Source organism: Coturnix japonica, chromosome 1, assembly GCF_001577835.2.
Source record: "Coturnix japonica isolate 7356 chromosome 1, Coturnix japonica 2.1, whole genome shotgun sequence".
NCBI lineage: Eukaryota > Metazoa > Chordata > Aves > Galliformes > Phasianidae > Coturnix > Coturnix japonica.
Genome location: NC_029516.1, coordinates 58,984,421 through 59,011,672, shown reverse-complemented (window position 1 = coordinate 59,011,672; position 27,252 = coordinate 58,984,421). Strand labels below are relative to the sequence as shown.

Here is a 27,252-nt window from a genome sequence, read left to right as displayed (position 1 = left end):
TTATATAATAGAAAAACAATATTTTAGAGAACACACAGCATGTAGCAAGCCAAAGAAAGCCCATACTTGTAACTGCAAGCAAATCAACATCATTAAATGAAAAAATATTAAATGCCCATGTGTTCCTGGTAACACCAATGTGTTTTCATAACATCCTGAAAAACTGTCATACTAAACCCTCCTCCAGTTCCTTTTAAAATGTTTTGATAGCAAATGCTTCATGAATACAAATGCAAATATAACAACATGAAAACAAAGGAAAATTAAAACTATTTTGAGTAAAATCCCAAGTTTCCTATTCATTAATGTGAAAAAAAAACAAAACCAAAAACAACCATATTAATCAAACTGAGACATATTAGACTAGTAACATCCACTGTGCCGTAAAATGATTTTAAGAAACATTTTCCTGCCCATGTACCCATGTTTACAACACCAAGGCTGAAATGAGGCACCTCCCCATAGTGCTCTGCAGCTTCACTGTAGGGGTTTACTTTGAAGCATATCACAAAGTACAGTACCAACGTGTTCTTGCTGTTCCATCAGTATTACAGCACAACACCAGAAAAACACAATTTGTCCTGGACAGGCCTGAATGATGAAAAAAAAAAAAAAAAAAGAGCTAATCTTGATTCATAGTATCATTAAGGTTGGAGAAGACCACTAACATGGTCATACAACTAACATGAACATACTATAAGCAGTAAACACCCCACACAAACAAAAAAGCCTCATTCAAGGCAAGTTGACCCTTTAAGTCACCTCATTAAATTTTAGTCTACATTTCAACTATTATGCATTTACCTTTAATCATATCCATTCAAATATAAAAGAGTTTTCTCCTTCACAAAAATTTCAAGCACTCTCTTACCATCACATCATAATGCAGTACTCCAAATCAAACTGCAGCTTTTTATTAGCCTGGAGATGGGACTTGCTCTCAGTCTACCCCTGCTCCAGACAGCATCACTTCAGCATGCTCTGAAGTAAGCATGAGCCAATCATTTCAACTTCAGTTTCCTCCCACGTGCACCAAGAGAAAACCAATTTCTACATTCAAAGGTTTCGTCTTTTAGTTCAAGAGAATGAAACTGAGAACTGACCTCTCCTTGGCACTGGGATCCATGGCAATCTAGCTGTGCAGTCAAGGTTTGAAAATCTCTACAGACAGACCCCACGGCAGCTTTGGGCCGGAACTGAGATGAGGTGACTCACAGATGATGTGCTTCTCGAGTATATTTACATTTTCTTATCACAAGAGCTGGCAAATGCCCATACCACTTCTGACAAAATGACAGTGCTCTGTCAAATAGCACTGAAAAAGGCAACAACAATCTATTTCATATAATAGAGTTTTGCACTGAACATTTATTTCTGACAATATTTTTCTCAGCAGAACCATTTCCTGAAGCTCTTTTACCAAAACTGACAAGATGTCTAATATTCAAGTGAGATACCCTTGCCAGACACATGTTTCTGTGGTGCTGATGCTGCATTATTATAACAGGTGGGGTAAATATGGCATATACTCTCTTCCTTTAAAACTAAGACATCAAGACACATATGGAGAAAAATCTGTTTATAAACAAGTCAGATAAAATAAAGGAAATGGTCATTCATTCATCAATGTGACGAGTTGCACTCCTCACGTGAACAGTTTTTTGTTGTTTTAAATTAATTTTAGTAATGAGTAAAACAACCACCTAAGGGTATAAATTCCTCTGTAACCAAGGTAAACATTCCTTCCACAATTACTTTATAATTGGGGTTTCAGCCCCACCACCCAATTGTACCTTCATTGCTTGTTTTAATGTTTGCCGCTGTTTCAGTGGTAAGTCAATTCTCTCCTGGTTTTGCTGGAATGTTGAAGATCTCAAATGTGAATCATGTTATTCAAACAGACCTCTCACCTTTTCTTGTAGTTCTTCATTAGGAACTGGTGTGTAAAATATAATAATTAACCTGGAGACTGAAAAATCCTTACGTGTTCAAAGAGCTTGGCATTCATTTGCTTATGAAATTGTTAGTAATCTTCTAGGATGCCATCTAGAAGCTTAAGAGAGGATCTGACTTATTTTTTAACACAAGAACCAGTACAAAATCCCAGAAATCACAAAGGTTGCTTTGCGTTTTTAAACACATGAACACACATGCACTGATACACGACAGTCAGGAATAAACATCCCCAAAAATCACTTTCAAAATAAATTCTTTAAAAAACTTAAGACTTGTACCTATGAGTTTAAAAACTTTGATTATACTTAATTAGATACTAAAGATCAACACCCTGATAGGTCAGAACAGTTAATTCCACTGTTTGAATAAATGTCTGTTAGCAAAACTACATTTTAGCTTCTCATTAATGTATATTACAGCATTCTTCTTCAGATTCCTGTGAACATTTAGGCAAGCTAAGTCACTATTATTAATTCTACTGGAATCTAAAACTTCTGCTGATTTTAGAGTCAGCCATAAAAGCAGACTCCAAAGAACATTTTATTTTGTTATTTTATATCTTTATTTCTGGAAGCAGCACCTACTCAGTGTTTTAGCTAACCAAAGGAAACATTAGATATAAACAGAAATAGGAATGAGTTACAGGGAAATACTGAGCTGGCATTACTTGAGTACGCACATAAAAACACTGTATAAAAACTACAAGCCAATTTAGGTAGGAATTTTTTCCCCCCATACAGCAGTACTGTGCAGCGTGCTGTTCAGTGAGCAACATTTCACTATTAGCAAACCCTCCTAAAGCAGATGGAACTATGCCAAAATTAAAGGCTTCTCTCTGAACAGCTTACACTACCTGATAAACTGCTACTTGTAGAAGCTCTTCCTGAAAATTATACACGTCCTACCAGCTGGAATACCCTAGTGAAAAATACTCTTACAGTAGACAGTTTTTCAGTTTGATCTGACTTGCCATATGACTACAAGATTGCTAATGGTGTTAGCGAGAAAAGGGTTACATACATCACTAATGGAAGAGGACTGTCTGGGACAGGACTGAGGGAACGATCATTTCTAGCTAGTTTCAAATAAGTTAAACTCATTAATACATACGTATACTATAATAGTGTTCCAAAGGGCCACTAAATACTCTCTCCTTCAAGTGCTTCATTATCTTTGGATCTGGTAATCCTATACCCATGTTACACATTGTTTGACCACAGTTATGAAAAAGTAACTGATTTTATGGGTTCTTCAGGTACAGGCATAATCAGATTATTTGTTACATGATTCGCTTGTCTGGAATTTTTTGGTATAAAACCCTGTATTTTCAGCACTTGAAAAAGTTCCAATTCATCGTTGCTTCAGAAAGTATGTACCAAACTAGCAGAGAAGGTGCAACTTGGAAGCCTCTCACATAATTTCTAAGCACTTCTCATGTTATCTCCTGTATTTGAAATCCTGCATCTTTTTGAAGCTTTTTGCAAAGACCAGGTTTTCATTTTTTTTTATTTGATTTGATTTTACTTTTGGCAGGGAACAGAAGTTCAAAGCAAATGTAGCTGCAAGCCAGTAATTTAGCATTTTTGATATGGAAGTGCCATCACATGGTTTAAGATGTAGGCGTAAATAACTACAAGAGATAATTAACCTGTAAAGAAAACAGAACCTATTCACAAATAAAAATATTTTCATGTGTTAGTATTTTGCACACTCCAAAGTGGAATGCAGTTTCTATTAGACTCAGTTTGGGAAGACAGGATTATTTTATTTTATTTTTCCCTACATTCTGCTCATGCTTTTGCTGTCAGCAAGCTGGCTTAACCAGCTGAAGACAGTGCCAAGACACTAGTTGCTGACTTCTCTGCCAGACAATTCTTCTATTGTTTTTCAGGATTTAAACAGCCGTTCTGGGGGGCAAAGTAGCAGTCATAAAGCAGTCTGAATTGAAGAGCATGGAAACTGGAAAGGCATGGCAAGATCTGATCTTTACCAAGGTTTGAAGATCCACTTGGTTATTCTTCAGCTTGTTTTTTTATTCTCTGCTCAGAAGTGGATTAACAATGAAAATAATAATAATAAAATCACTAAATGCCTTTTAATGCTTGGTTAATTTCCTGTCACCACTAAATTTAGGCAGCGTTGGTAGAATGTTCTCATATTTCAGTCCTGCTTGAACAAAAATCCCATTATATAAATTATCAATGTTCAATATTCTTATGACTTGGTACTCTTTCATATATTAGTTTCCTAGATAAAATGAGAACTTGGGATTCTACTCTTCTAATGTCAACTGCTGTCCTTGTTGTCACTGCTGAAAATACACCACCCACAGCCTCATTGTGCTCACATCCACTGTTTGATCTCCAGAAATGTTCAGCAAGTGTTGATGAATGTCAATGGGTGCCATTTTTTCCACATGGAGGAATTCAGTGACACACCTTTGCTTCATAGTAGTTTCCATGTCAGACACCATTTTGTCAGACGGCCCCTCTGCTGCCATCTGTCATAGAGCAACAAACCATAAAGGAATACTGGGGGAAGGTTCAGCCTCTACTGCCATATCACCAACATCAGCCTCCAAAGTTGTGAGCCAACATATTGTAAAAGGAGATGTTACTTTCAGAGTAGCCCTCGTACTTTTCCTTTCCAGCCAGAAGAGGAAATAATTAAATGCCAATAAATCCTAGATTAGGAAGCTAGACAGTGTCACACTAGACAGTTTTTATAGCATTCTCTTTATATTTTAGAAGATATTCCAAAAGGTATGGCCAGCAAGTTTTGGAATTCATTCCTACTTATTGAGATAGTTAACATGCCTATTCATACAAATACAAATTCAACAGCAAAAACCCTAACTTGTACAGGCTAGAAAGTCTGCATTTTTACTCTTCAAAGTATTTAAAAAGGAATGACAATGTTGTTGTTTTTTCTTTTCATTAAGAATGCAAGGTAATACTGATTCCCAAAAGCCAAATCCTTCAAGGGAATCGTCCATTAGAGAGTTCTTGTACTCAAGGTGTTGGGTGTATACAACTTACAGTGATTTACTATTAGAAGTAATTAGATCAGTCATTGTCTTTCAGATCTTATGAACATCCGTCACTTCATAATACTACATGTTGACATCAGCTAAGGGCTGCAAGCAGGGAAACAGAATTTTTGTTTTGAGTTGGCCAACACTGAGTTCTTTCTAAAACAAAGCTTTCATCTTCACTGCTCAAATAAATTTCTATAATTCCACTACAAAAACATTTGATTTTGTAATCAACTGTAACTTTAGACAAGCCCAATGATTAAAGCTCTACAATATCTATATCCCACTTATTAAGTTTTCCAAAGAATTTACTCCTTCAGACAGCAGTATAGAAAGGACAGATTTTCTTTACAAATAGAAAGGATAAGGTTTTCTTTACAAATTGGGCACTGATTTAAAGCTGAAGAAATTCAACCTTCAAATGTTAATGTGCTTAAGTGGAACAACTACATCTTTTGCAAAGGAAGGAATAAAAGAGAATCCAAATTGCCAGTAAGTAATCATTCATCAATTAGACTGCTGAACGTGCCTCACTCTCCCCTCCCCATGCTTGTATCATCCAGGCTGATCTACAGCTCTTTACAGCTATTTCGTAAGATTCCAGAAAACAGGTACAATTTTAAGACTTAACTCCATTTACCATCTGAAAAACAATTCTGCTTTAAAATCTCCTTGCCAAGAACCTCTCACTTGCTCAAACCTCTTCTTGAGAAATATTTATTACATCAAACCAAATCAATACCCAAATGGCAGACAGCATCTAATGATCCCATGAATTTTATGTTCAAGTTGCTAAAACTCTGCATGTAGTAAAGTGCAAGAATGAATATCAGTAAGCTTTCATGTTTACAGTTTATTTTCATATCAAGACCTGTACATTACAGTACCTAGACTATTAAGCTTTTCCATAAAGCATTTTATGCACACGCAGCATCCATCAAAGCTTTAGTGATAACAGCCGCAGATACTCTGCAAGACTATCCCTAATAATTTGCATAACCATAACTAACACAACATTCTTGTGATTTATTACCAGTAAATGAATATTTATGACCTAGCGATTACTGTTGTTGTGAATTACTTCAGAGTAGCTGAACAAGGATCAGATGTGCAGGTATAGGTGCGCTATTCCCAGCAGAGATGAGAAGCAAACAGCTTGCAGAGACCGCAGGGATAGAAGAGTTGTATGGTGATATCTCCTGCTTTGGCAACTGTAAGACCCACAGAGATGGGATATTAAATGCCATCACCTACTTTCTTTCAGTCATGGAATGCAGATTACAGTCCATGAAATCCCGAGCTGTGACTCTGAGATGTTTTCAAGCACCTTCCTTCATTAAGTGCGTGCATCTTTCAGACCTTATGAATACAAAACGAGGCACAAATGCCAACTCCTCTGGATTCTGAGTTTCTACTGCTAGTTCTTTTATTGCTACATGCAGTGAACAAACAATCCCTATTCCCCTTCTTTCTGCTATAGACTTTATCCAGTACTCCTCACTGAGTTACTACAGGCATCCTTTCATCTTTGATCACTCTTGTGAATCTTCTCTGTACTTTTTATTTTAGCATTTTCCTGTCAATTCCGTACTACCACAGCATAAAGCCATGCTCATGCTTCAAGTTACATTGAACAACATTATTTAGACATTAGGCCTTTGCAGTCATTTTCAACTGGTATCTAATTTTAAAGTGTTTTCTCAATGCTGTGAGTCAAGGTTGCAGTTTTGTGGTTTTTTTTTCCCCTAAATGAAACTGATAAAACTTAAGCTAAACATCAACAAAAGATTGCGTTTTCTTTCATCTTGAGGGTACGATATTCTGGCAATTCATAAGCCTAACATCATACAGATGTCAAATTTTTGGATAGTACTGCTGCTTTTCAAATAGTAAATCTTGTTAAAGTGAAGCTCAAAACTCTTGGATGATAAAGGTCAGCCAGAAGCACTGGCACAACAACAAAAACACAAACAAACAAACCACGACCACCATCACACTAACAAACAATTAAGCCACACGCCTAAGTAGCAAGAACATTCTTCTCTTATGTTCCATATAAAATTTTTCCAACCAGTGCTTTCCTAAAATTCTAGGATTCTTCCAATGCTGTAAAGAAATCATGGTGAGTCGCAATAAGCAGGAGCAGCCCTAACTTCTTGCACTCTGGATACAAAGGACCAGGCAGCACTAGTTACAGAAGGCTGGTTGGTGGGCACAGATGTTCTGCTTCCACAGCTCTGCCACTGCATTGTGAATGCTGAGCACCTCACGCTAAGTTCCAGCAGATGTCCAGGAGTACTGGAAAGGCAACACCAATACTCTCATACTGCATGTGCCTATTTTTTTTTTTAAATACATACAGAGCTTCCCTTCTAAAACAGTAACAAAATTCACTGGGTGACAACACATTTGCCCTAATTTTACTTTAACAAAATGGAAATAAAAGATTCAATTAAGATGTTGACTCAAAAGGAGATAAAGAAAAAAACATCTTAGATAATTTTGCAGAAAGACACCACTAAAATTGCAGGGCCCAGTGGATCCATAGATTGAAGTGGTAAAACAGCATCCACTGTCTGTAGATTGCCAATGCAGGTGTCCAAATTACATCAGGTAACAAAGCCCCACTGTTACTGAGAAACAAGGCTCAGCCTAACTTCAGTACCCGCTTCACGAGACCTGTATCACTACTTGCACCAACTAGAATTTGTATGGAAATCTTTGAATGCCAGTCTGAAGGAATATGGGGCTCATTTTCTCCTCCAGCCTGAATGCTCCTGTTCAATTCAATATTCAACACAGTGCACTGAAAGTGAGAGTGCCATTTTCTTCCCAGTTACCTTTAAAAAGAAGCAGATTACACTTTGCAGGTTTTACCTCTGGTTTCTTTTAAACCTTTTAAAAGGGAGTTATTTCAATTTTCAAATCACTTCCTAAAGAATGAACACTACAAGTCAGCCGAAACACTCAAACCAGGCTTCATTCTTATTTTATTTTCGGAAAGTCCCCTTCTCTAAGCAAATACAAAGAAAGAGAAAGTCAGTGAAACAGTCATAATAACAGTCATGCAAAGTGGAAAAAACAGTTGTTAAAATGAGTTCTCTACAGAATATTATAATTTGTTTTTTAAATGCTGAACTACTTCATAGAATCATAGAATGACCTGGGTAGAAAAGGACCAGAATGGTCACCTTATTTCAACCCCCCCCCCCACTATGTGCAGGGTTGCCAACCACCAGCCCAGGCTGCCCAGAGCCACATCCAGCCTGGCCTTGAATGCCTACAGGGATGGGGCATGCACATCCTCCTTGGACAACCTGTTCCAGTGCATCACCACCCTGTGTGAAAAACTTCCTCTTAATATCAAACTTAAACCTCCCCTGTCTCAGTTTAAAACCATTGCCCCTTGTCCTATTGCTGTCCACCCTCATAAACAGCAGTTTCCCCTTCTGTTTATATGCTCCCTTTAAGTACTGGAAGGCCTCTAACTTCATATTCCACCAACAATTAGTTTTGTACCAAAATGAAACCCTTTAATCTACGTCTGTAGCAAGATGATTTCCTACAAACAGAAGCTTAAATTTGGTTACACAAAAAAAATTATTTGAAAGAAAGAATGTGAAATATTTAACATGAACTGCATGACCTGCCTCAAATCAGGCTATAAAGACGCAAAAGCTTTTGAAGAATTCATATTACTCGATTCCATCTACTGCTCAGACAGGTCATATCTTGAAAACATCTGTTTCCTTTAAGCTCAATAAAACAGTAATTGTATGTAAATTCCCCTGTAACTTTATATAGGATATTAATCGTTCCCCTCTCAGCTGCCGGGACTATAAGCTAATCCAATATCCGACTGCAGAAGCACAAAGCAATCTTCCTTGTAGTATTTATTTTTTTTAATGAATAGCGTTTACTTTGAAGAGAAGTGCCCACTCAGCAGCACGCTGCCTCTCCCCCTTTCAGCTCCCTGGTTATTTGCTGACATAATTCACAAAACATTTGTATTGCTCAATAGGTTGTTTATTGTTACTGATGGACATCAACAAATACTTGATCTCTTCCTTTTTGGAAAGACCATGCCTTGCTGTCTGCCCACTACTCATCATTACTATGTTGCTAGGTGAGTCATAATAGCCTGAAGTAGTAACGCTGGAAGATGAGTACAGCTAATTGCTGAAAAGAAAATCACAGCTTCAAAGGTTGTCCCACAGTATTCGTTACAGCTTGAACAAATAAATATATACTTAATTTATAAATTACCTAAGCTTAGCTTACAGACTAATGATGGCCTAGTGTAATTGCCAGGGGCACAAAAAGAAACTGAGAAATCTGAACATAGAGAAATAGCTCAGAGCAGTACAAAAGAAAATCTGAAACAAACACTGCCATGATATTTTGTGCAGCACAAAACATGGTCAAAGCTAAGCTTCTTTGAAAAGTGAAGAAACAAGAGCAGTGGTTTTGGATGCAAATGAAAAACTAAAGCATTTAAACACACAGCTGAAAGCCAAGTTGCTATGTTACGGAAATGTATTATAAAGCTAGATTCCTCTCCCATTTCTTTTATTTGAGTGCTAAGTACCATTATATGAAATTAAGTCAAGCAATCTTTCTTCTTGTTTGTTTGTTTTTACCATTACCATTTCAATACATAACTTGGAATGCAACCAAAGAAATAGCACCATTTATCTCTAAAAATAAGACCAGAGAGTTTACTGCCTCTTGATTATGTTTGCCTTACAAGGATCCCTTGCAGAAAAGTACGTGTTTTAGTTTAGAACAATGATAATTAGCGCATGTGGGAATAAAGCAAACTAGTTTTTCCACAGCAATATAATTTCCTGTGCCTTTAATTTTTACACAGGATTTCAGTAGTTGCTCAGATATGACTTTTTACTGACTACATTGTGATCAGGATTCGAAACTGAATTGCTTTCCGTTCAGTGTCCCTCTCTCCTTCCCCTCCCCACCCCCATGAAAAATATATTAACATTTTCCCCACAGGCCTTAAACAAAAAAGTACATGAAGGGAAAAAAAAAAATCATCAATGAGCTCCCCTTATCTCTAAGGTTACCAAGTCAAAGTCATGGGGTGCGGCTCAGTTATTAAAATGAGAAAGCCAAATAGACTCAACTTGTAACAGCATCTGAAGCACACACACTGACTTGCAGCCATTCCTCTCTTGGTATCGCAGTAGCACATTTTCAGAGCTCCATGAATTCATCCCCACCTTGGAAGGGTAGTACTATGTCTACAGATACTAAGGGGCAGAGGTGAATTGCTGAACTACAGATAGGAGAAATGACAGTATTTGTGGAGAGGCATCACTGCAGAGGCTATGCTCCAGCATCTTGTGATAGTCCCAGGGTATGTTTAAGGGCCAGAGAGTTCAGATGGGGTGGGGAGGTTACAAAATCCTTAGACCCCCAGAACTGTTCTGTTTCTTACTGTTCCTGAGGAAAAGTGTTCAAAACCAGGAGTGCAGCTGGACAGAAGGAACTCAACCAAACTTGAGAGAGCACTACTGCCTCATTTCTTACTGAAATGAAAAATCAGTAAGTAGCAGTACATATAAGAAAAAAGTTTCCTGTGCATAATTAAAGCTTCATCTGCTTAATCATCACACCTCATGAGAAAGATTAATTAAATACTTCAAAAGAAGCTTCAGAATAAAAAAAAGGAAAAGATTTTTTTTTTTTTAAAAAAAGCCAACATTCTATTAAATAGAAATAATAAATAAATAAAATAAAAACCAACCAATCCAGCCTTCCCTTGTAGACTTCATAGCCAACAGCACTGGATCTTCTCCAAAATAAACACACTGAATTGGATGGACAAATGGCCACAGTGTCATTCACTCAGGCAGTTCTAGCAGCCAAAACTGAGTTAACTCATATGCTGAAGTTACGCATGTATCAGAATTTACATCATCCTTATTCCTCAGCTCTAAGGCTCCAGGCATTCAACTTCTGTTGCAAAATACTACTAACACAAAACCAAACCAACTTCACAAATCCCACACATAGTGGACTTTTTCTGATCTTGCGATTAAATTCCCATCATCAAATGGAAAAGAGAAATGGCTATTAGATCATTTCATAGACAACAACAAAACCAGTATTTTTATTTGCCTATCAAAAGTAGTTTCACACCCCCCCAAAAAAGAAAATAAAAAGCATAGAACTGGCAGATTAGCTGCTCCTACTGCTTCTCAGCCTGAATTTTCACTTCAACATTTTCAATGGTTGTTGTAGCAGCACATGGGTATCTATGCTTTTTGTTAATTTCTTTTTAAGAGATAGCACTTGGAGTAGATCTCCAAACAAATAATTTCCAGCATACTAAAAATTGCTGTTCAATGGCACAAAACTAAGTGTTAATGAAACCATTCAAGAAATGCATTTGAGTTCCATTCTTTAGAGGGCCTGACATTCCATAATGTAAAAATGCATTTATCCTTGCTTCTGAATGGGGCATTTCATAATACTAACTTGAACTTAGCATTATTTTACTTCCAAGACAGACAGAAATTCTTTCCATTTTAAGTGTTTTATTCTTGGTTCAGTCCTGTACTTTTCCACCAATACCTCTAACAATCAGTTTCAATATACACTTTAATCCACCAAGAAAATCAAAGTGCAGCATTCAATAATCAAGTATTTCTTCATCTGAGTATCATGAAAGCCTCCCACACAAAACCACAGATGTGTTGGTAAAACTTCACCAGGAACATTAAAAAAGCACTGTAAAGCAGTTTGGACTTATCTAATGACCACAAAAGTATTTAGCTTCTCACAAAAGCAAAACAGCTTCAATATAAAGAAAGCAAAAATTCCCCAACTGTAACTCATAACTTTCTGTTGATGTTTCACAGCAACATTATCATGATAACTTAGAGACCTGGAGATAAAATGGAGAATGAGTCTGTCTTGTCCCAGTCTGGCCAAAAGAACATTATCAAAGAGCAATTCAATCCCTAACTTGTTTGTTGGCATCCGTGGAACAGACGGAACTTATTTTGTTCTAGTTTCATCTATTAGATGGATTCCTTTGCTAACGCTAATAGGAGCCAGTCCTTCAGAGACAACAGCTGAGAAGACAAGCGCGTCTGAACCAGGCCAACCTACTGACAGCACTACAAAGCAGAAACATTCCCACTCAGTTGTTAATCTATACCTCCACTGCTTGTGAAACAAGAAGGGCTGTATCCAGCCCTGAGCAGCACGTATGAGCAAGCACTTCTAATCACCGTACAGCAAATTAAAAACCATCACCGATTTAAAATGAAACAGAGAAAGCACTTCTCCATAAAAATCACGATTGGTGGATTTTAATGGGAAGGTCTGAATGAAGTACAAAAAAAAGGCATAAAGGGCTATTTGGTTTTGCTTCACTAAGTGGGCTTAGCACAGTCCTCTCCCCCCACCATTCTGTTCTGAGGAGGAAGGAAGGAGGTGAGGGTAAACACAGAATGAAACACAAATGGGCTGAACATTTTATTCCCCAGCAGAAATAACATTAGTACAACACTCAGCACTGGTTTAGCCACGCTGCAGGTGAGCTCACATGCACGTACACCACCTCTCTGCACTACAACCTCACAAAGACATACAGTAACCCAGCAATGAAAGTTTTAAAACGTGTAAGTTAACACCATAGTGTGTTGTGCTGACAATTCACTCTCTTTTGCTTTTAATTTTAATTTTAAATTTTAAGATTAGAATCTTAAAATTAAGATTAAGAAAAAGGAAATTTTAAGATTAACGATTAAGGTCTTGACTTCTTATTATTTAGCTTTGTATCCAAAGCGGGTCCTAATTTTGTCTGAATAGCAGAAGATCCTGCAGGGTTTGTTTCAGGCAGCAGGCACTTGATACTGAACTGACCTCGCAGTATTTACATTCCCTCAGGAAAGTTTGGGATGCAGCCCAACTGGGGAAGATCACGTCTAACACTACTTGAGCTGCTAGTGCTAGAAGCAAGCAGGAAAGCACTGAAAAGCAATAGGGTGAATGATAAGGACACATATGTAAGAAAAAGAAGACAAAGTCAAACAGCAGCAGAGCTGAAGAGAGGAGCTGGGGACATTTGCTTTTCTGATTCAAAGAAGTCCTCATTTTTTGTCAAAGTAGCAATGCAGACTCTCAACTAGTGAAAAGCCAAGTATTTCAACTCAAAGTCAGCAAACAAATCAGAAGACAAAATATTTGTTTGCTCAAAGCCAATTAACATCTGCCAGCTACAGCTCTGCATGCACTGCATTTGATTGCTTGCTGTGGTTGCCATATTCACATCAATTTGGGCAGGGAAAAAGAAAAAAAACAAACACACAAATTGTTCTGTATACTCTCCTTTTGACATTTCCATTCAAAGAGACACCTGTTGAACCCAGCAGCTGAGTCAAACCCATGTGCACCAACCCCCCAGTCATTACAAGTCCCGTTTTAGGTCTCTACTGCTGCAAAAAATAAAATAAAATAAAATCAAGATATGAATATAAGGGACTGTCAGCAAATTCTACTCATGTTTTTCTTTGAAGTACTTATACCACCTTTAAACAAGTGAAAAGCTGTGCGCATTCTTTATGTACTCACTCTGCCATCTATATGAGCTATATAAAAGGTACTGTAAAATTATACAAGTATATATAAGTGATGCAAGTTTCTGAAGCATACCCAGATTTTCTTGATTTCCTTGAAAATTTTCAATAAAAACTTCTGTAATTTCTTTGAAAGCCCTATTTCCAATGTTAAAATGTTAAACAAAGTAATAAAATAACTAACAGGAGTTGTTGTAAAAGTTAACACTGATTAGAATGAGTATCTAAAAATGGATAGCACCTTCAACATTCATCAAAACTCTGGGAAGACTGGAGTGCTCCCCTGATTCCTTTAATGACTTACAAATACCATCACCAAAAGGCGAGAAGAAAAAGAACACAACTCAAATATTGAACAAAGACTGCATAGAGTTATATGAAAGCTAGACACTTGTAATTCCAACTCCTCAGCTGCTGCAGTCTTTCAACCCCAGCTTAAATCATGCAACGCTGTGAAACAACAAACCCCACCTACAATAATAGGACATCACTGATTAAATCAGTTTTACTACCTCTGTCTCACTACTTACTTGTTACCCCCCATGTGTAAAACTGCAAGATTACACATAACTTACATATTTAAGCTGCAAAACGTTCTGAAGCAGAATGCATCCACACAGAAGAAAGTAAGGAAGAGGATAAAGCAGTGGAATTTCAATCGACTGCTGAATTTGATAGCACTTTCTGTTGTTTGAAACCACAAAGTAAGCAATCTGAGGCAGCAGAGATCCTGACTTTCTTGTTAGACAGGTTTGGCACTCTCACCTGAAGTTTAACAAAATCCACAACAGAGTGAGTTCTATTACGGAGCCTATTACAAAATCTATTTTGTGTTTTGCTCAGGGTACAGGGATAAAGAGCACTTTCAGAAAAAGATTCAGATGTGTCTTGACGTCTATAAATCTTTTTATAGATTAAAACTGCAAACTGAAGTGTTCTGTGTAAGAAACTTCAGGTGGAAGACTTACAAGGAGGCATAAAAAGAAATATGTCCTGTTTGTTGTTCAGTCTGCAGCCATTAGCAGTAATGACAGGGCCTGAAGTAGACTGTTTCATTCCATTTATAATTAAACAGAAGTCACTTTAGCCATAATACTAGGTATCACTCATAAATAATGCTAAGACTTCACCTTTTAAGCTGCTTAAAACATACCACGCATTGTATTCATCTAGGTAGTTAAGCAGATTTTCTTTAAAAGCAAAACATTTCTTAAATACTATTTGTGGAAATCACAGCAGGGAAAGTTTTAATCTAGGGAAGTTTTTAGTTCTACTACCCAAAGTACCTTGCATTTAATAACTGAACTAACAGACAAGAGTTGCAGAAAAACATAGCTCAGTACAAAATGTTAAACCATCTTTTCCAGCACTGCAGTCGTTCTTCCCAGTCTGCTTCTTCCTAGTCTCAATCTCAAGCTACTTCAAGGCAAAGTAAAAGCTGCCATGAAAAACTGTCAGCTTACATTTAGCTGAGGTTGAGCAAAAGGAGGGACAGAAGCAGAAGACAGGAAAGATGGCAAAGATCAGAAAATCTTAGTATCTCAGAGTTCACCAGTCAGCTGTAGTCACTAGGTGCGCTTCCATAAATACATAAGAAATCCTAAATCCATTCACTTGTTTTAATTTTTTATGCTGACTACACACTACAGACGGCTTCTGCAAGACCCTCAGTGCAAAGCATAACTTTTCAAGGTCTCAAGCTCTTCCAATTTATTCTAAAACAATTTTAATAATGAATACCAACCAGAAAAGGGACTGTTTTAGCGACAAACTCATAAAATCCACTGTATCGGAGAACATCGTGGGCTCAATTTAACCAACTTAACCTACTGACTCAAAGGTGGAATGCTTTAAGCACTTGGATATAATAAGTAGAAAACTTTAGCTTTAACTGGTTGACCTATAAATTGCACACACCAAAACAGAAACGTTTGCGTGCTTTATCAACATTAAGTATTTCACTGTCTCAGATCAGAGCTAAGCAGGGGATACCCACACCAAGCACAAAAAACAAAAACTCTACCATAAGAGATTTTAAGATCAGAGAACATCATATGAATTTCTAATGACGTTTACTTACATCTTGATTAAGATGCAAATGAATTGTTACAATAAACATTTGATGTTATGACACTGCTTAAAAACATGCTTTGGGTTGTAATTCCCATTTTCAATCTTTTGTGTCAAACTTTAAAACTTCTTAGTTGAAACCTCTGATGAAATAAGTAGATTACTGTGTATATGGAAAACTGTAAAGTAACCTTACAAAATGGTGCAACCAATATACTTAAGGACATATATATATATATATATACATACATACATACACACCCTCCCTCCCACACAGAAACACAAGTGTTAGCCAGCTTTCCTCTCCCCAGCAAGATACCATTTTGACATTCAGTCAGATTAAAGGTACTTTTCCTCTCCACTGGGATTTAAGAGCACTATTTGTTTATTCATATTGCCCACTGCATTTTATTTCAGACACAGCTTTCCTCCCTTTTTACAAACCAGGTGCAGCAAAGGACATAATAAGATGTTATGTCACCTGCTTTTAAAGATCCCCAAAATTATTCTCAAGAATAGTAAATGTCTAACATTGGTCAGCAGCTGCTTAGTCTGTGGGATTTAAACAAGGAAGAAAACCCACCAAAATAACAGATTTTTTTTTCAGATCAAAGTATCACTTGTGTGTATTTTTTTGCAGAACTTACACAACTTCATTAGTCCTACTTACTGAGTAGTAAAGAACCTGAGTTTCTCTGAAATGCTGGAATTGAAAGATAGCAAATGAGACACCTAAAACCAAAGGGTTAACTGAATATTTCCTCCTGAAACACCTTTCTTTACAAGGATTCCTCATATCTGGTCTGACGCGCTGAAATGTTTTCAGACAATAAAACACTAATTAGTTCTTTGACTACAAATTTCTATGATATACAAGTTGTAGTAGACTTTGTTAGAGAAAACACAGAAGATTTTAAACTACAGGTTCCTTGTTACTCTACCTTTTCTTACAATTTACTGCTTTTACTAAGTCACCATGGAGAAAGTCACAAAGAACCAAGTTGCTAAAGCATCCTGAACATGCAAACTCTTTTTTTTAATTATTATTGTTTATATAAAGCTCTACAAGCATTGCAGGCCACACAAGCATTCAAAACATTGTCTAAAAGCCTTTTTTCCACTTCACAAACAAGTGTTCAATTTAAGTTTTATATGTCCAGAGCAGAAAGATGCAACACCACAAACAACCATTCGAAAACTGCCTGACCTATTCAGTGCTGGTAAGTTGGAGCCTTTCCCAAATAGTTTACTGAGTTGCCTATGAACAAGTCCCTTGCTCTGAAACTTCTCCTTCTGAAGGTGGCTGCGACTGTAAACTCTTCCCAACATCACCATCAGAGAACACCTTCCTTACAGTAAAAGGCAAGAAAGCAGCTGTCTCCACACATTCAAAAGAAAGAAGGTAAAGAAAGGAGGAGAGAGATGTTCAAATGTAGTTACTTACTTACTGAAACATAGAAAAAACACACAGGCTCCACGTTGACAGAAGCCCCAGCAGCCAGAGCTGAGGAGCTGTGCTTCTAGTCAGCGTCTGCCTCAATCTTCACAAGAGCTTTCTCCCTTTCTCGCATGCACAAAGAAGCTCACTGATGATCAGTCTGAACTGCCAAGCCAAAGTGTATCTCAGGTTTAATGAAAGTGCAATTCATTAGAATTCGAATAAGAGCCAGCATAACATAAACATACGCAAGAAAAACAGGCTTAGTGCAGCACCACAACAGATGCTAGTTTTGATCTGGTAAAACAAAACACTCACAGACCACAAGAAAAAAAAAAAAAAAAAAAAAAAGGTATGAACTATTTCTTTAAGTAAAAGCAAAACATTGTGCACTGGGTCAAATTTAGACCTGTAGACGTTTCACTTAATAGTGACCACCAATTGTACGCCTCTGTTGGCAAAGCTCAGGAGGTACCTGGCTGCCAGCTCAGCCACTATTGGAAGTGGCCCTCAGCTCAAGGCACTGCAGGACACAGGGACTGAGATAGGAAGAGAAAAAGCATCTGTATGGAATTGATGGAGCAGGGAATGGCTCAAAATGATGGTTGAGGGGAGGAGGAAGAGGAACCTCCCCATGGAGGTTGTGGATGCCCCATCCCTGGAGGCATTCAAGGCCAGGCTGGATGTGGCTCTGGGCAGCCTGGTGTGGTGGTTGGTGACCCTGCACATAGCAGGGGGTTGAAACTGGATGATCATTATAGTCCTTTTTAACCCAGGCCATTCTATGAGCCTATGAAGGTGAGCCTTCACACAGCATGGATACCAAAACTGAAAGCCCACAGAACAATTCACAGTAAATAACAAAGCATGCATTATCTTTATCTGCTATTATTAACTCCATAACCAATGAAGACCAAAATTAGAAAAGAAATACTACCATTTCCAAACCCTAAGATCTAAAATTGCTGAAGTTGGCTTAGCAACGTATGAGTTATCAAAAACCTTGAGTGGTTTCAGTGTCTTTCCAATGGATTTCCATGTTTCATTTCACAAATTCTATGTAGGTTTTTTTATATTTTTTAAAAGTAATTACCCATTAATTCTTACAAATATTTTTAAAGTTGGTAATATTTAGAAGCAACAACAACAACAAAAAAAAGCAACATTAACTTCACCCGTGGCTTCAAGTCTATTTTAGTAAAACTAAAGCATTCAAGGTATTACTGAATATAGAAACACACTTCAAGAACAAGACAGCTCAAAACGTCAACCACAAAATGTCACACTCAAAAAAAGCTTTACAAGCACAAGAATCCTTAGCTTTCGCGTTTGATGTTCTACTCGCCACTCTAACTTCAAAAAAGGTTCATAAGCAGAGTAGCAGTCCCTGTTGGGCACACAGCTCATTTCTGTAGGATACATCTCTGTCACATTCCCACCTAGGAGAATTCTCAACAAGTGTGCTGCAAGGAAATTAACTCCCACCCCTGCTCCTTTTAAGGACTTGTCAGTGCCAACTGCCCATTCTGCCTGGTTCAGTCTCCACTCCTTTTCCAGCACGTAGTCCCACCCTCTGAGCCTTCTGCAGTAGGTCACATTTCCTTCTCCATCCTCTTTTTGTGCGTTCCTCTCTAAGCCAATTTTTGGACTCAGTCCTTCATCTCCTTCTCTGACCCACACTCATTTCTTCCAGTGCCAAGAACCTTTCCACCTCCACTCCATGTTTCCGCACTGCACCCACTCCACTGCTGCATTTCACTCATGCTGCTGCAGCCCCCTGGCAGCTAGCCCATCCCACAGCTCCCCCACAGCAAGATTCCCTTTCTGTTCCTATCTGCCTCCACTTTTCCCTACAGAGCAAGAGCGTGTGCTTTCCCCAGGGCTCCCAAGAAAGACAGCTTCATCCCTTCCATGGGGAGAACTTCAGCAGAAGCTTTAATATAGTGAGGTGTTTCACCAAGCACATCTCAAGCAGGATGCTCCCTGCATTAATTTTGGTTCTTGAAAATACTGCAGTGAAATAAGGACATAAATCTCAAAATACATAGCAGGCTTGCATGCAATCCTAACAAGAACTCCTTTTCCAAACTGCTTTGCCCAAAGGTACAAGGCACAGATCAATTTGCTGTAATTCGATGTGGCAGGTCACCCATTTACCTAGACCATTACCTGATCCAGAGGTCTTATGAAAGAAAAAGCAAACTTTAGTCTTTCCTAACTTTTAACAAAACAGTGACAGAGGTAAGCAGAGCAGAACTAAATTTCTTGGAGGAATACCGTGACTCTTACTGTTGGAGAAAAACAATCTGTTCTTACTTTTTTTTTCCCCCCCAATTCCCATTTTGCCTCTCAATAAAGGGCTTCTCTGCAAACAGGACTAGTTGTTTGATTTTTCTGGAGAATTTCTCAGCTGAATGGGAGAGAATCTTTAGAATGCACATAAAAGACAAAGGTTCAAACAAAAGCTGAATTCTTAATGAGCAGGAGTTTATTTTAGTAAACAACAGAAACTCAAGGCTGAAAAGATCTCATCTCATTTAATCGCCTAATAGATTTTTCTTGCCTACCCAATTTTCAAACTACATGTTTGAAAGCCATTTCTATTGATGAAAGTCTCCACAAAAGCATATGAAACACCTACTTGATTCAACAGTGAACTCACCTCAGTTTCAGCCTGAGTTTACCAATGCTTTTCTTCAGCAAGAAACAGGCAAAAACTCTCTGCTAAGTACAGGAAAACATGGCCTTCAACACAAAACTCTATAATCCAGACTTAATTTTCCTAATTCTTTGTGTTTTTAAAGGTATTCACCTTGTGACTTCAGTCAGCTTTCATACTGTCCAAAAATTATCAACACTACACGAGGCAAAGAAATATCAAACTCCGAACACCTTGACAGCTTACCTAAGAATACTTGCATAGAAGTCCCATGGGTTAGACCAATGAAAAACTCAAATATCATATAAATTCAGAGAAAGACATATTTATGCAATTTTATAGCACTAGAAACAAGTACATCGGTACCTAACAATGATGCAGTAATTAAAAACATCAGGTCTAAAATTCTCATTAATCTTAAGAGGTAAGAAGCTGAAGCCAGTGACCAAGTATGTCTTTTCTATTAAGTAATATACTTAAATTGTCACATGGGTCTATTTCCTCATACACTTATAAATAATCTAAGTAACTTAAGCATCCCATAGTACTAGCTAGGTTGTCTGTTCTGAAGACAAAGCCCTCAGTTTTCCAAAGCTCACGAGCTCAATACACTGGACATAATTCAACAGTCCACTGAAATACTCTATGAACAAAGGAAAACCCCAAGTTTTTCAACTTACTACACCATCACTTTCAAACTAAGGTGCTTTACTCCATATCATTGTGTTTTGCCTGATAATACACAGGATTTTATAAAGAACTGATAATAAAGTAATCATTAAAGACCATACTTGAATTTTTCAATTCTATAGTCATACAGTTCTCCATTGCAGGTAGAAACTTCAGCTATTTTATGAACCAAACATTACTCCAGAGAAGTTTAATGACAGAGTTTGCATTAAGTAAAGGGCTACCCATGCACACTTCTAATGTTAAGGAAAAAAGCAGATATCCTCACACTCGAGGAGACAAAAAATTAACATAAACAGATCTAATAAGAAAATGTGCAAGTTAATAAGAAAATTATGACGTTATAATAAACGTTAGGTTTATTCCACCTAACAAACAATACCTTTTATCATCTGCATTTAGAGGGGATGGGGACAGACGTGGGAGAAAGACACTGACATTATCAAGTACTACAATTCTTCTACTGATCCAAAACACTGAAAGTCAAAGGCCTAGCTAACATCAACTTATTAACATAACCCTATATCAAAACTAATACCTCCTTCAGCAATAGAAATAACTCTGAACCTATCCTTGCTTCAGAATGTATTGCCTTTTTAGAGACAAAACAAATTCAATGTTATAAAAAGGAGTGTCACCATTCGGTATCCACTTATTCTGAACATGAATGCATGCATCATAAGAAAAAATAAGGTGTCCTTTAAAAATAATCCCATTTCAATGCAGTCTGCTTCCTGAGTCATTTGTTTGAAATGCCAGTCCCAGGAATGCTAAGATTTAGATGACGATTATCTCCTCGACATTATCCCAATTTGATTACACAGTGTTTACTACATCAAAGCCAGAAAAAGCACAGTAATAGATTCAGCGACACACCCACTTGGAACACTGAAGACCTATTATTAAAGAGCTATAAGAATCATTTTCAAAAGGTTTTTATTTTCAAATGTAGTCTAGCATAAGACGTTACCATAAAGCAAGGTTGTTAAATATTTTCATTCAACCCACATATCTGAAGCTGTGGCTCAGAAGCTAGGTGAAATTATTTATGTGATCAGGAAACTTGACTATCCTTCTTATATAACTCTCCTACTGGACACGTTACAGAAATTCAGCAGCCAAGTTTCACATGGTTGAACACATCAATAGAGTGCCATTAACATTCATTCCTCTGGAACTCCACCACTCATATCAGAACTCAAAACAATGCATTTATTTCAGGCCAAACCCTGAGCGTGTTTTTAGTATTTTTTTAGTTTTAGCATAATTTTATTTTGCTTTGATCTACGTAATAAGCATTGACATTTAGCAAATACGTACATTCAAGCAAGCAGACTGAAAATGCATATGCGGGGATGCCTGTGTAGACAAGGTCATAACAACCTGTGCTGCTTCCCAGTCATGTGGGCACACTATGGAAGCTAAGACTCAGACAACCAGAATGATAATAATCAGCACATCATCCAGAGTTACTCCGCACAGGATAGTGATTATAATGTTGTCACCCTGTCTGTGTTAGCTCTTGCATCTCGCCTTGCATTCAGCTCTACTGATGCTGGAGAACTTTAAAAGGAGAAGCTATCATCAGGCACAAGCCTCAACCCAGCCTGAGTAGCTACACCTGCGAAACAACAAACACATTTAACTAAGGATGACAAACTGGTCCAACCATCTGAACCTTTCAGCAGACTTGACAGCACTACCCCTGCTATCCTCCTACCTCGATCAAATCACAGAGAAGTGTTGTTTGTGCAACATGTTTTCAAAGATGTGGCACAAATTTAAATATAAGCAGAGCTACTCAGTGTTGGCTATCAGCAGAACAATCAACTTAATGTCTCTTTTAACAGTTATGATAAAACCGTGAACACAAGATCTCAGGAGGAGTACACAAACAAGCTACCACTTGGTTTATTCATGCATAAACACTTCAGCTGCTCTACAATAGCTGTCCTTACACAGTTTTTCTTATCCAAAGAAAACCCAAGCTGATATTTTCCAGTTACTATGGCTAATACTCTCTTTGTAGGCTTATTCTATGATAAATTGCTCAATGCGAAGGCATAGAAAAACACTTTTCTATGTTATATACACAGTTTTAATTTTCACTCTTCTATATTTAACAATGCAAACAGAACAGCAGAGGGTGAAATCCCTAGCACGTTTTTGTCCTCAGACCTCAGCAATTCTTGTCATCTGTTATACAATACCAGTGTAACGTAAGCTACAAGAAGGCAGAACAGAACAGTGAAACAAACACGTTGTCTGGTAACAAAAAGGCCCCTTCTAGTGAGCCTGGCGCAGGTTCTGGTCACGTTTTTGAAGAATTTCTTCAGTATATCCTTTGGAATTTTGTTCAGTGTTAACAGTTTTCCTACAAGTATGCAAAATAAACCATGCAACACTTGCCTAAAACCCATCTCACAACATTAACAATGCGACTTAGACGTGTAGCTACCTTTTCCTCAGCACTAAGACAAGAACAAAAGCTACCTGAAGCCTGGAGCCCTATGACTATTGGTACTCTTCAACTTGCAGAACTCACCCCACTGATGAATGAATAATGGAAAACTAAACACATAGCACAGTGAATAAAAATTCCTGAATGCATTGAGTAAAGCCTGCAACTTGACAAACATTAGAAAAACAGCATCTTAACTGGACCAATACCCATGGCTGTCAGTCTAGAATTTTCCACTTAAGGACAGTCTGACTTGTCTAGAGGGACAGACTTTCTAAGATGATCCAATCAACACAAGCTCTGCAATGCTACACTGGAGCTCTATTTCCATGCTCCTCTTTCAGAAAGAGCATACAGCAGTTCTACTACAATGGACACATTCCTTCAAGCATACTAAAATCTGAAGGAAAAATACTGAAATTTAAAATAAAAATAAAAATCAATACTAGAAACAGAAACAAGGGATGTGCAAAGGCAGTTACATTAAACTTTCACAGTGGCTTCAAACAATGACTACAGAACAGGGCTTGGATTGAGACTCTTCTCCCAGCAACTAAGTAAAATCTTGCCTTTCTGAAAATACCACACAACAGTGCATACATATAAGAGTCAAATCCACAGAAACACAACGTCTTCTTGACTTGCACAGATATTTGCTGCCAGTTGGTCACACTCACAGCAGAAACTGCATTTGAATCCAAACCTTTAAGCAACTTTACAAGCATTAACACAAAAACTCAAGAAATGGTTTCATCTATAGAGAGTGACTTTAACAAAGGACTTCATATGACAACCTTGAATAATTCTTCTCAACAACATTTATATTTAGTTTGGAAAAGGTTCAAGACTACAGCAGCATTCAGACATAGTAATCAGAAATATAGAATTGTTGACAGATAAACTCTCAACTTACTTTACATAGTATCTTGCACCTTCGAAAGTGTAAGCTTCCTCCCAACCTGTGGGTAAGTCTGGAAAACAAGTAGCAAAGCACAGTAATTAACTTTTGAAGCACAGCTAATTACACTGGTCTACTCCCTAACACTAATGAAGTTAACATTTGTCCCTTTACTCTGGATGCTGAAAGCTCTAGTCCTATAAAAGCAAGCATTTTTAAATTGACTCAAAATACTGTCTCATTACGTCTGTAATCCAAGACAAACAGCGCACACAGAGATCTGATTTGGATTTGTCACATTCCCAAATAGTAACAGTTCAAGCCTGTCTTGTTTAGCAATGTTTTCTCCTCTGTCAAGTCACTGGAACTCACAATCATCACCAGTTCCTTCTGCCTTCAACTTCAGTAGCAACAAATCACCTGACAGCGAGAGATCTAAGCAAAAATCAATGTAAGGACTTCATGTTATGTGCAAGTCACAGGCATCGTAACAGGCATGGTATCAACTACACCACAAAGCTATTTCGTATTAGCATAATTCCACCGCTGATGTGACTAACAAGCGCTCCTGCAGTGTTTACAACTCTATCCAGTTTCACATGAAAATAACTTTCAATGCAAATCTAGTGGAGGAATTGGGTACATCTTCTCCCTCTCCATTATCACTCTTGGGAATCAAGAGCCCACATAAAAAAAAGAAAAATAAACAAATAAAACCACTACTAATGGTCAGCTCCTTTCAAGTAACGGTTTCCTGATGTAATGGAAGATCTGAAGGCGTTGGACAGCACTATGCAACTCTAGATGCATCACTGCCATTAAGTTTACTCCAGTTGATAAAATCACTAATTGATAGGCGAGACTCACTCACTGAATTACAGAAGCACCAATACATTTTCTGGTGAAAGTAGAAAACACTCAGCCTGGAGGATGTGATTTTCCCTGTTTGCTTATTTACTCCGGATGGCTTTTATTTCACTGCTGTGAAATATCTGGGGGGAAAAAAAAAATACAGAATCAAAGCGTCTTGATACTAACACAGGGTAAAGTCCGTCAAACAGGAAGACTCTCCAGCAAAAGTATTTATGGATGCTCTAAGAACCTGGTAAAAAAAATACCCCTCCATGGTATTTCTTCAGAAATAAAAAAGCCCTTCAGCTTCTAGTGCAGGATAAGGTTTTCTTCACTGACTAGTAAACATTTCACAGTATTATTTACTAACAAGCTTCACAATGCGCATTTCCAAGAGATATTCATTCACTCAGAAATGGTCTCTTATTTTAAACTTTTTTTGGGTACATTCAGTGACAAATTAACATACACACGTACATACAGAGGATTTGCTTTGCAGGTACTTCAGTATTTTCCAACCTACAAATCGTGGCCATGGTACCCAAGGTCATACCACACCCAGCATTTGGAATTAAGTTCATTTCAAAGAATCATAGAACTGCTTAGGTTGGAAGGGACTGTAAAGATCATTGAGCTCCAACCTCCTGCTGTCGGCAGGTTTGCCAAAAGTTATTTACCTGACAATAACTCCCCTAATGTTGTACCCAGCACTCCAGATGCTCTAAAGCAAGCTGTGATTCCCTTAGAAGGGGCTTAATGGCAGAAATGAATGAGACACTGAGAGAATTACTGGTGAATCACCATCAGTCAACAGAGTCGCCGCTGACAGCTCGAAAAAAAGAATTAATGCTCAGCTAATATTAATGTCCAAGTAGCAGAGCACTTCACATACATCTGCCCCCATACACGCCGCTGCGGATGAAAGCTGCTTTCTCGATTAATCTGAGTACTGAGAGTGGGGAAAAGAGGAGCCTGATATCAATCAGTAATTCCATTTCCCGGCATTAAATGACTCCTTCAGCATCAGCCCTTCGCTGCAGATTAAGCCACAGAGTTCTGATAGCCAGAACCCACGCTCTGTCAACTCCTCCCAACTCGCAGAAGACCGTCCGCATCTTCCCAAAAGCCCATTTCCGATTCTTAAGGAAAGGGAACGCGTAATAAGCACGATGAAAACACAAGAATATCAAGCAGCCCGGTAGGGTCCGACCAGCGGGCAGCTCTCTTGCAATTACACGCGCAAGTAGAAGAGCAGGGAGCCGCGTTCCACCACCTCCCGGCGGCACACGCACCCCGCCGTGCGGAGATGGGAGACTGGGCTGCACTCCCAGCGCCTCCCGCTGCTCCGGAGCCGACACCGCCTTCCTCCCAACGAGTTACCCCAGCGCTCGGCTCCCCTTCCCCTTCTCCCCCTTCAGCCCCTCTCGCAGTCACTTAGAAACCACCCACGCGCTCAGCCCGGATGGGAGCGAGGGAGGAGGAGGGGACCCAGGTGACCCGCTGCCACCGGCAGACCCGACGAGGTGACACAGGGGCACGGGTTGCAGCGAGGGGACGCCGGGCAGGTGAGCAACCTGCAGGCGGCCGAGGGCTGAGAGGAGCTCTCACGGTATCACAGCGGCGACACAAGGCGGCAGGAGGAACGCGAGGGAACGGCGCGGAGGGAAAACGCGGGTGCAAAGGCGGCGTGCGGGGAGCGCCGCGGGGCCGGGGGCAGCGGGAGGAGCCGGGACGCCCCGGGCTCGGCCGGCGGCGGGCGGGGCGGCAGCGCGGGGCCGGGCGGCCATGGCGGGGCAGGGCCGGGGGGTCGCTGCCCCAACGCCGGGAGGGCTCCTACCTGCGCTGCGGCGGTGCCCGGTGATCACGGCCTCTCCGGTCAGCGGGTGCAGCCAGGTCGTGCTCTTCGCCTCCTCGCTGCGGGGACGCAAACACGGACCGGTCAGCGAGCGGTCGGGCAGCGGCCCCCCGACACTCAACCCCCGCCCCGCGACCCCCCTCCCACCCCCCGGCGATCCCCCGCTCACTTGATGAAGAAGACGCGGCCGCCCTGGCTGATCCCGTAACTCCAGCTGCCGGGCAGCGCCCGCAGCCGCTCCGCGCTCAGCTCCGCCGGGGCCGCCATGGCCGAGCGCAGCAACCAGCGCAGCCGGGGAGAGCAGAGGGGAGCGGGGCGGGGGGGAGGGGGGGAAGCGGCGCGGGCACGAGCGAGCGCGTCCCCGGCGGCGCCGCCGACACCTTGGGGAGGGGGCGGGCGCCGCGCAGCCGGGGAGGAGCACAGCGGCACCGCACCGCCCCGCCCGCCGCGGGGGCGCGCCTTCTACCCCGCTGCGGCCGTTGGGGCGGGGCACAGCGGCGAGTTCCGGCGGGGGGGAAGGGAGGGAGTTGGGGGTTGTTGCCCTGTGCGTGATGAGGATCCTGCTGGCAATAGTGATGGCGAGGAAGGAGAAGGGTCCTTTTGCAGCCGCGGCCCGCCTGAAGAAAGCTCAGACCTAACGCCTGTCCCGTGTTGGGATCCTGAGGTGCGCCACAGCCCCCGGCTGCCAGCAGCAGCTCTGCTCAGCGGGTCTTTACGGCACGATTTCCTACAG

The 27,252-nt window shown here is 39.6% G+C and overlaps 1 protein-coding gene across 22 annotated transcripts in view; it reads right to left on the bottom strand.

Moving 5' to 3' along the window:
* The window catches only part of PLEKHA5 (pleckstrin homology domain containing A5), a 166,081-nt gene extending 139,107 nt beyond the window's left edge, over positions 1-26,974 (bottom strand). For 5 of the 22 annotated variants that reach the window (XM_015867996.2, XM_032445954.1, XM_015868020.2 and 2 more), the window contains exons 1-3: positions 26,689-26,855; positions 26,502-26,578; positions 23,828-23,885 (exon numbers count right to left, since the gene is read on the bottom strand). In XM_015867996.2, coding sequence (XP_015723482.1) covers positions 23,828-23,885; positions 26,502-26,578; positions 26,689-26,786 — 233 coding nt within the window. In that variant the 5' untranslated portion in view covers positions 26,787-26,855. Of the gene's footprint in view, positions 1-18,270; positions 22,828-23,827; positions 23,886-26,501; positions 26,579-26,688 lie in introns of those variants that run through there. The other 17 variants (XM_032445971.1, XM_015868162.2, XM_015868170.2 and 14 more) reach the window with 10 other exon arrangements.
* Positions 26,975-27,252: the final 278 nt, after the last annotated feature.